Genomic DNA, 8325 nt, shown 5'->3' with positions numbered 1-8325 from the left:
ACGCCGCTGCGCCCGTGCCAGCCGGGGCCCGCGCCCGCGCCGCCCGCCACCGTCTCGTAGTAGCCCATGCGGGCGTTGCCCAGGGTCACGTTGTTCATGCAGCCCTGGCAGGGGCGAGGGCGCTCGCGCTAGGCCGGAGGGGCTCCCCGAGGCCCTCCCCGACCGCACGCCCAGGCGCGCCCACCCCCCGCCACACCTGGGAGGCGGCGCAGGCCCCGAAGGCGCCCAGGATGACGTCCACCACGCGCTGCGACGTGAGCACGTTGCCACCCACCACGGCTGCTTCCGGGGACGGATCCAGGATGGAGCCTCTGGGGATCACGACGCGCACCGGCGCCAGGCAGCCCTGGGGGGCGGGGGGCGGGGGGCAGCTCTCAGGGCGGTCGGGAAATCAACGTGGCCCTACGACCAGCGCCCCCAGGTTGTCGGGCTGACCCCCGCCCCAGCTCGCGCAGGAGGGCAGGCACCTGGTTAAGCGGGATGTCGCGGCCCACCAGGCAGCGCAGGCAGTAGATGAGCGCCGACAGCGTGATGGCCCGCGGCGCGTTGAGGTTGCCGAACACCTCGGGCCCGGTGCCGCTGAAGTCAAACACGGCGCTGCCCTGTGCGCGGGGGGCGGGGAGGCGTCGCAGGTCAGCAGCAGCGCACGCCGCGGATGCCCGGGGCCTCGACCGCGCGGCCTCACCTGACTCAGGTTGATCTGCACGCGGAGCCGGATGGGGGAACCGTCGTCCATGTGGTCCTCTGCTGACACCTCCAGCGGCTGACCCCGGGCCTGCCGGGAGCTTCCGAAGGCCCGCAGCATGTCCCGCACAGCCAGCTCCGCGTTGGCCTGGCGGACGGCGCGCTCAGCCGCAGCCCCGCTGCCTTGCGGCCGCCAGGTGCGCGCGCCTCCCCGCATGGCCGGGGGCACGCCCAGAGCGCCCCCCGGCTCCTGAGCCCGAGCCCCACCTGAATGTGGCCCATGTAGGCCTGCACCACGTCCAGGCCATACTGCCCGATGAGCTCTCCCACCAGCTGGATGCCCTTCTGGTTGGCGGCCACTTGGGCGCGGAGGTCTGACAGGTTGTCGTGCAAGTTCCTCGTGCCGCTGCAGCCTGGAATCTTGCCTGGAGCCCGCAGGGCCTCGGCTACCGCTGCGTGGATGGGGTCACCGCTGAGCCAGCCTCCGGGGGGAGGGGGGTTCTACCCGGCCCTGCTCGGCGCCGACTTCGCCTCTGCCGGGCTCTGGGGGGGGCTCCCCATGTTGACCCTTCCCTGGCTTCCCACAACCCTGCTGACACCCCCGCCCCGGCACCCCCTAAACCTGCAGCCTCTTCCCGTCTGCTCGACCTTCTCCTTCCCACAGTCCAGCGCCCAGGGCACCCTAGGCTTTGCCTGCGCTCTCACAGGAATTGGAGGTGCCCGGGGAGGAACGGGGGTCCTCGTACCTTTGATTCCTTCTGCCCCACCTGCCCACTGCCCTCAGTCCGATGGCGCCCACTGGCCCCTCTCAGCCACTTTGCAAGAGCATCAGCTAGCTCTCCGAGCCTCGTGCCCTACCTCCAAACACGTCCCACCCAGGCCTCTGCCCCCCTGGCGAGCCCCAGGGAGACGCGGGGAAGGCCTCTCCCCAGCAGAGCTCCCAGGACTCTCTGAGGTTCCCTGGCCACGTGTCCTTTGCCACGTGCCTGCCCATGTTCCTCCCATGATCCCTGGCCCTGCCCTCTGTCCCCACCACACACACTGGGCAAGGGAGCGGCCCAGCCTGGGTCACCCTGTGTCTTCCGCATCCACAGCAGCCTGAGGCTCTTTCTTCCCCCCGCCACCCTGCCTCCTCTCACCCGCTGGTGCCCCGCACACCTGCAGCCACAGACCAGCTCTGTGTTTGTACCGCCCCGTCCCCGGGCCACACCGCAGCTTCTGCCCGGCCTCGCTGCTCTGTGCCCACTCAGTGCCCACTCAGTTCCTCCCTCCACCTTCCGGCTGTCTGAACTTGACTCCAAGCCCTCACCCCCAGATCCCATCACTTACCAGCCTTGGTCTCCAAAACCGTTGTCCTTACCCCTGCTGCTGCCCCCACCCCACTCCCCGCTCCGAGCCTGGCCTCTGGGCCACCCTCCAACCCCCATCTGCCCTGCACGTGGGCGGGGGGCTCTCATGGTGTAGGGGCCCGGAACGTTCCCCCCGAGCCTGCAGGCCCGGCCCCCGTCCTCACCGCTCGGCAGCCCACAGGCCCAGTGCCGACACGTTGCAGACCAGCCACTGTGAGCAGTGCCTACCTTGAGGCAGCTCCTCTCCCTCCTGTGCCCCAGTTCCGTGGGCGTCGCGGCCCACTCGCCACCCCCAAAACCACTGAGGCCTTCCTGGGCCCAGAACGAATTTGCCTCAGCTCCTCCGATCATTCCTCGGAGATGATCCGCAACCACCTGGGTCGGTGGCTGGCTCCGCAAGGCAGGCCTTGGCCGGTGGCTGGCCCATCGACTCCTCCTCCCCCAGCCTCACCGTCGCCCCAACCCCACTCACTCACCCTCCTCCTGGAAGACTCCTCCCTGGACGAGCTTGAAAGACAGAAAGACGGCGCCCTCCTGTTGCAGTGTGGTGGAGTGGGGGGGCATGGAGCCGGGCGTCACGCCCCCGATGTCCGCATGGTGTCCGCGGCTGGCCACGTAGAACACAGGCCGCATCTGGCCCGGCCAGAACACCTGCACGTGGAGAGCCACAGTGAGCTGTGTGGGCCGCCCTCACCCCCCGGAGATGCCCAGGCAGCGGCCCTCACCGGCGTGATGACGGTCAGGTCCGGCAGGTGGCTGCCCCCGGCTCTGGGGTGGTTGCTCAGCAGCACGTCACCAGGGTGGAGGTCAGCCCCCAGGTGCTGGATCTGAGGCCAGGACACAGTTGTGGAGATGGCAGGGGTGAGCCGAGGGGTGGGGCGAGGAAGGGGTGGGCTGAGGAAAGCAGAGAGGGGGCCGCCAGACCTGGAATTGCACCGTCTCCTGCATGGCTCCCAGGTGCACGGGGATGTGGGGGGCGTTGGACACCAGCCCCCCATCGGGCCCAAAGAGGGCACAGGAGAAGTCCAGACGCTCCTTGATGTTGGTGGAGATGGCCGTGCGCTGCAGGATGCGGCCCATCTGCTCTGGGGGCACAGAGTGACCAGGCGCCCGCTGGCCCCACCCCCACCCCCCCAGCGCGGCCCTCGGGGATGGAGAGGCAGGACAGCTGCCTTCAAGGCCTCTGCCTCCAGACCCAGGACCCAGACGCGGTGGTGGCCTGCTGGACGCGGTGAGGCTGCAGCCAGGCCATGTCCTGCCCATGTGAGACGTACCCCCTAATTCTCCATCCCTGCTCAAAGCCTCACCAAGAACCTGATACCCCACATCAGCCCCCCACCTTGCCTAGCACAGTAAGAAATCAGTGCAGAGGCACTGGACTCGGGACCCCCAACAGGACCCCAGCCTGACCCCGCACAGACGGGCCCCCTATGCCAAGCCTCTTCCTCGTCCACACACAGGATGGTGACCTCAGGCCCCATCAAGGCTGGCGGGAATTAGGTGCTCACACTGCCTGAGCCCGGGTGCAGTCCTAGGGCCCACACCCACCCTGTCGCCAGCAGGGACTCCCCTTTTGCCCCTTCCCCTGGGTCACACGTTGTCTCTCTCTGCACGCCCTGCCAGCCACGTGCCTGCACTACCTCTCCCCAGTGTGTGCCCCTCCCACCGGGAGCAGGGCCATGGGCACCAGGGCAGCCACTCACCAGCAATGCTCATGAAGCGGTGTGAGAAGATGGACAGGTGGATGGGGTCGAGCTGGGCGCCCACCATGCTCGGGGCTTCAGCCCCCACGGTGATGCGGATGTCCCCGGTGTCAGTCACCTCTGCCTGGCAGCCCGGCTCCACCAGGATGGTGCTGAGGGCAGGGGCGCCTGGGGCTGGAGACGCCAAGCCAGACCCCTCCCCCATCCCAGGTAGGGACCCCGCGTCCCCAGGCCGAGGGGCACCCCAACCATAATGGGCCCCGGCGTCCTTGCTACCCCTGCAGCCTCGGGCCAGAGCGGCCCCGCCAGCGTCCTGAGCTCACCCAGGCCCTGGCAGCTGTGGCCCCAGAAGCCAGGCTCCAGCTCACCTGTTGCTGTCGATGATGAGGCAGGGCCCCTGAAGCTTGTGCCCACAGGCCAGCTCTCCCAGCAGGTACACGGGGGTCTCCTGGTAGCCCCCCTCAAAGTAGCACTGGGTCACCTGAGGAGGTTGTGGGATGGGTGAGGCTCCTAGGTCCAGCCCCTCCCTGGCTCTCCCCACGTCCCTGCGGGTGCACGGGCCAAGGCAGAGCCACCCACCTTGTCTACACGGGGAGGCCCGGTCTGAGCTTTGGGGACGTCTTCGAGGCGAAGGCCGCTGCGGCCAGTGCCCCGCACGCGCACGTCGTCCACCACCACCGGCCGCTCAGGGATGACAAAGCCAAACTCCCTCATGTACCTGCGCATCCACNCTGCCATACCTCTCCACGAAGGCGGCCCCAAAGTCGCCAGCGCGGGGCGAGCGGGCCGTGGCCGGGTGCTGGTGGGCAGACACCATGAGGGCACAGTCTGTGCCCTGGTAGCGCAGGTGCAGGAAGCTCTCGGTGCTGATCTGGGACCTGCGGCCGCGGGGGGGGTGGGCCAGGCACAGCTGGGCCCGGGGCGCCCCGCCTGCCTCCTCCACGCGCGGCACGCCAGCCCTCCCAGACCACGCCACCTGGGACATGGGGCAAGAAAGCNGGTGGGAGGCCGTAAGCCCCCCGCCTGGCCGAGCCCCCCCACCCCTGCCAACCCCACCTGGGAAAGCCCTGGGCCCGCAGGGCGTCCACACACTGCTCCTCCAGGCGGCTCAGCCTCTGGTCCAGCTGCACAAAGGTCTCGGGTGCGTAGGGCAAGGAACACGGCTCCTGCGCCTCGTGGACCACGTCGGCCAGGGCCAGCCCCAGTGCGGACAGCAGCCCGCTGTGCCTGTGCGGACGGGGGCCTCAGCCACGTGGGGGTGCCTCCCAAAGCCAGCCCCCCACCCCGACAGGTGCACCGCTCCCAGACACACCTGTGAATGTGCACAGTGTCCATGCCCAGGGCTCGGGCGATGGCACACGCGTGCTGCCCGCCAGCTCCCCCGAAGCAAGCCAGCACGTGGGCCGAGGGGTCGTGGCCTCTTGCCTGCGAAGCCAGAGGGGGTCGGTGGCGCACCCTGCCCTGTCTGCCCCCCCGCCAAATCCCTCACCCTGATGAGGCCGCCTGAGTGGGAGGTGGGGGGTGGGGGGCAGGGCTGGAGGGCAGGGCAGGCGAAGGCGAGGACAAAGGCCAGCGTACCTGCGTGAGTGCACGGATGGGCCGGCACATGGCCTCGTTGGCCACACGCACGAACCCCATGGCTACCTCCTCCAGGCTCAGCAGGGAGGCCGGACAAGGCCCATTGGTCAGGAAGCTGTTGACCTCAGTGGCCACAGCCTCCAGGGCCTTTCGGGAGGCCTCAGAGGACAGTGGCTGGTCCTCTCCAGGCCCAAAAATGCAGGGGAAGGAGGCAGGCAGTAGGCGACCCAGAACCAGATTAGCATCCGTCACTGTCACGGGGCCCCCTGGGAGGTGTGCACGGTGTGGGGGTTGGGGGCTGAAGATGGGGTCCAGGACTGGGCAGCAGGGTCAGTCAGGGATGAAGGGGGGGNTGGGAAGGGGCGGGGGGGGGGGGGCCACATACCAGTTCTTACCTTTGCGGTAGCAGGCGGGGCCGGGATGGGCTCCTGCGGACTCAGGCCCCACCACAAAGAGGCCAGACCTGGGGACAGGGAGGGCCGTACTTAGAGGTGGGTTGGGAGGCAGGGCTGGGGGTGGGGGGGGCANAGCCGCCACCGTGTTGATGTCCAGCTGGGGGGCCTGGAGGGTGACACCAGCCGTGCTGGCCTCAAAGACGTGCTCAAACTCGCCAGCGTAGCGGCTCACATCCGTGGATGTGCCTGGAGGAGGGAGGGTGTGAGGAGTCACCACACAGACCTGGACGCCCTCCTGGCACCGCTCGGCCCTGGGGCAGCGATGGAGACTCCTGGTCCCACCCCTCCAGCCTCCGTACCTCCCATGTCAAAGCCGATGACAGGCTGGCCACCTTCCACCCGGTAGGTGGTGGCTGAGTAGCCCACCACACCCCCCGCAGGGCCGGAGAGCACAGCCCGGGAGCCGCTGAAAGAATCCATGGGCGCCAGGCCACCATCGGAGCGCATGAACAGCACCTGCACGTCCTGCGGCCGAGCAGCAGCCCGTGAGGGGCCGGGCAGGCAGGGGTGGGGGCGGCCGGGAGCAGGCAGGCAGGGGAGCTCACCTTGAGCTGGCCCTGGAAGCCACGGCGGAAACCCTGCACGTAACGCTGGATGGTGGGTGTAAGGTAGGCATCGGCACAGGCCGTGTGCCCCCGGGGCACGATGCGCACCATAGGCATGGCATCAGAGGACAGTGACACATGTGTGAAGCCCAGCTCCCGGGCCAGTGCGCCCACCTGCTGCTCGTGCTGGGCCCACCTGTAACGACGACCGCGAGGGGCTGCGCAAGTGCCCACGGCCTCGGCCCCCCCCCCCACAGCCCAAGGCAGGGAGCCCTCGCGCCCCCCTCACCGGCAGCCCCAGCCCAGAGCCCCCCGCCGGGCCACACTCACGTGTAGGAGTGCATGAGCACCACGGCCAGGCTGCGGATGCCTCGGGACAGGAGCCCCTCCAGCTTCCCCCGCAGAACCCCAAGGTCCACAGGCTTCTGCACCTCCAGCAGGTCCCCCGTGCGGCCTGCCAGGAAGCCCATGACCACCGCGCCAAAGCCCATCAGGGCCCGCTGCCCCCATGCCCCAGCCCCCCCGGGGCGCCCGCACCTTTGACGGGTGTCCCTGCGCCTGGCTCCCCGCGGTACAGCACCACGCGCTCGTCAACCTCCAGCACTTCTTCGTACAGCACCTCAGGCATGGGCACCGCCTGGGGGCAGGCAGAGGCTCAGAGGACGCCCAGGCCCGAGGGTCCTTGCTGGGGTCCCGCGTGGGCGGGGCAGTGCAGGCGGGCGGATGTGTCCCACGAGGCCGGTCCGCGGGCCCAGGAGACACAGACGGGGCAGCCCCAGCAAGGCCCATACAGGGGGCGGCTCTCTGAGTGCAGAAAACGCCCCACCCCCACAAGGGCAGCTCCCCGGAGGAACCCAGCAGTAGGTGTGGGGGTAGGGGAGTGGGAGAGTTTGGGGGTGGGGAGGGGTGGGCCCCTACCCCCCTCACCCCGAACAGCATGTCTGGCTCGCTCCATACCCAGGATCCAGGACAGGGCATGGTGACAGGTGGGAACAAGACAACGTGTGACCACCCTGAGGGCCTGGGGGACACAGTGCCCGCTAGGGGTGCCTGGGCCCTCCCCCTGCCTATACGCTGCCGGCCTTGGGCCAGCACTGACCCTTCCGAGGGCCCATGGCATCCCTGGGACACTGTGAGCTGCACGACCCGGCTGGAGGGGGTGCGCTCACCAGGTCAAAGAGGTCCTCTCGGGCCTGGGTGCCCACGTGCAGCAGGTCTCGGAAGCCGCGTGTCACCAGCAGCGCCACCCGCTCCCCCCGGCGCTCCAGCAACGCGTTGGTGGCCACTGTGGTGCCCATGCGGATGCTGGCAATGCGGCTGGTGTCCAGCGGCCGGTCCCGCGGCAGCAGCAGGCCCCCCTCCTGGCAACCACACGGTCAGCGTGAGTCCCCTGCTCCCCAGGCCCCCCCCCCCGCCACTCTGCCCTGCCCTGGCCACCTGCTCCAGGATGCGGCGGATGCCCTCAGTAGGTGCGTCTGCATAGTTGGCAGGGTCCTCTGAGAGCAGCTTCAGGACCCTCACGTGCCCCCCGGGGCACTGGGCAAAGACATCTGTGAAGGTGCCCCCACGGTCGATGGCGAAATGAAAACGCCCCTCAGGGCTGCCCATGGGGACAGGGCTGGAGTCTAGCAGTGACTCTTCAGCCGGCAGTCCTGGGAGAACTGGACAGAGACGGCAGATCAGGCGGCAGGCGGGGGGTCATGCGCCTTGGTGGCCTCGGGGCTGCGGAGGGCATGGGGGGCTTCCAGGTCCAAGGAGGGGCCGTGGGCAGAGCCAGGGCTGCAGGGCAGCCGGGAGGGCAGCGCGAGGCACGGCCAGAGCCGGGCAGGCGGGGGCGCCAGACCCAACCCCCTGGTTACCCGCTCTCGGTGCCGCAGGGGCAGGGTGCGGCGGAAACCCCGGCGCCGGAGCAGGCCTCGCAGAGGCGGCGGCGTCGCGGGAGCCCACGGGCTGGCGGGTCCGGGCTCCGTTAGCGCGGGGGGGCACGGGGCCCGAGGGCAGGTGGCTTCCC

General features: G+C 69.6%; 1 protein-coding gene across 1 annotated transcript in view; it reads right to left on the bottom strand.

Moving 5' to 3' along the window:
• Window positions 1-8325, bottom strand: part of OPLAH (5-oxoprolinase, ATP-hydrolysing) — a 12570-nt gene that overhangs the window by 575 nt on the left and 3670 nt on the right. Inside the window, 22 exon segments of the mRNA XM_077758128.1 lie at window positions 3-104; window positions 197-346; window positions 468-602; window positions 686-832; window positions 952-1136; window positions 2510-2684; window positions 2759-2860; window positions 2958-3118; window positions 3737-3888; window positions 4105-4217; window positions 4316-4477; window positions 4479-4614; window positions 4793-4963; window positions 5049-5161; window positions 5315-5580; window positions 5710-5955; window positions 6069-6234; window positions 6315-6510; window positions 6645-6768; window positions 6852-6951; window positions 7484-7675; window positions 7752-7975. Coding sequence (XP_077614254.1) covers window positions 3-104; window positions 197-346; window positions 468-602; window positions 686-832; window positions 952-1136; window positions 2510-2684; window positions 2759-2860; window positions 2958-3118; window positions 3737-3888; window positions 4105-4217; window positions 4316-4477; window positions 4479-4614; window positions 4793-4963; window positions 5049-5161; window positions 5315-5580; window positions 5710-5955; window positions 6069-6234; window positions 6315-6510; window positions 6645-6768; window positions 6852-6951; window positions 7484-7675; window positions 7752-7975 — 3518 coding nt within the window.

The sequence above is a fragment of the Crocuta crocuta genome, unplaced genomic scaffold (genome assembly GCF_008692635.1).
Source record: "Crocuta crocuta isolate KB4526 unplaced genomic scaffold, BGI_CrCroc_1.0 scaffold327, whole genome shotgun sequence".
NCBI lineage: Eukaryota > Metazoa > Chordata > Mammalia > Carnivora > Hyaenidae > Crocuta > Crocuta crocuta.
Note: the sequence above shows the minus strand (reverse complement) of the source record. Positions and strands in the feature narration are given on the sequence as shown.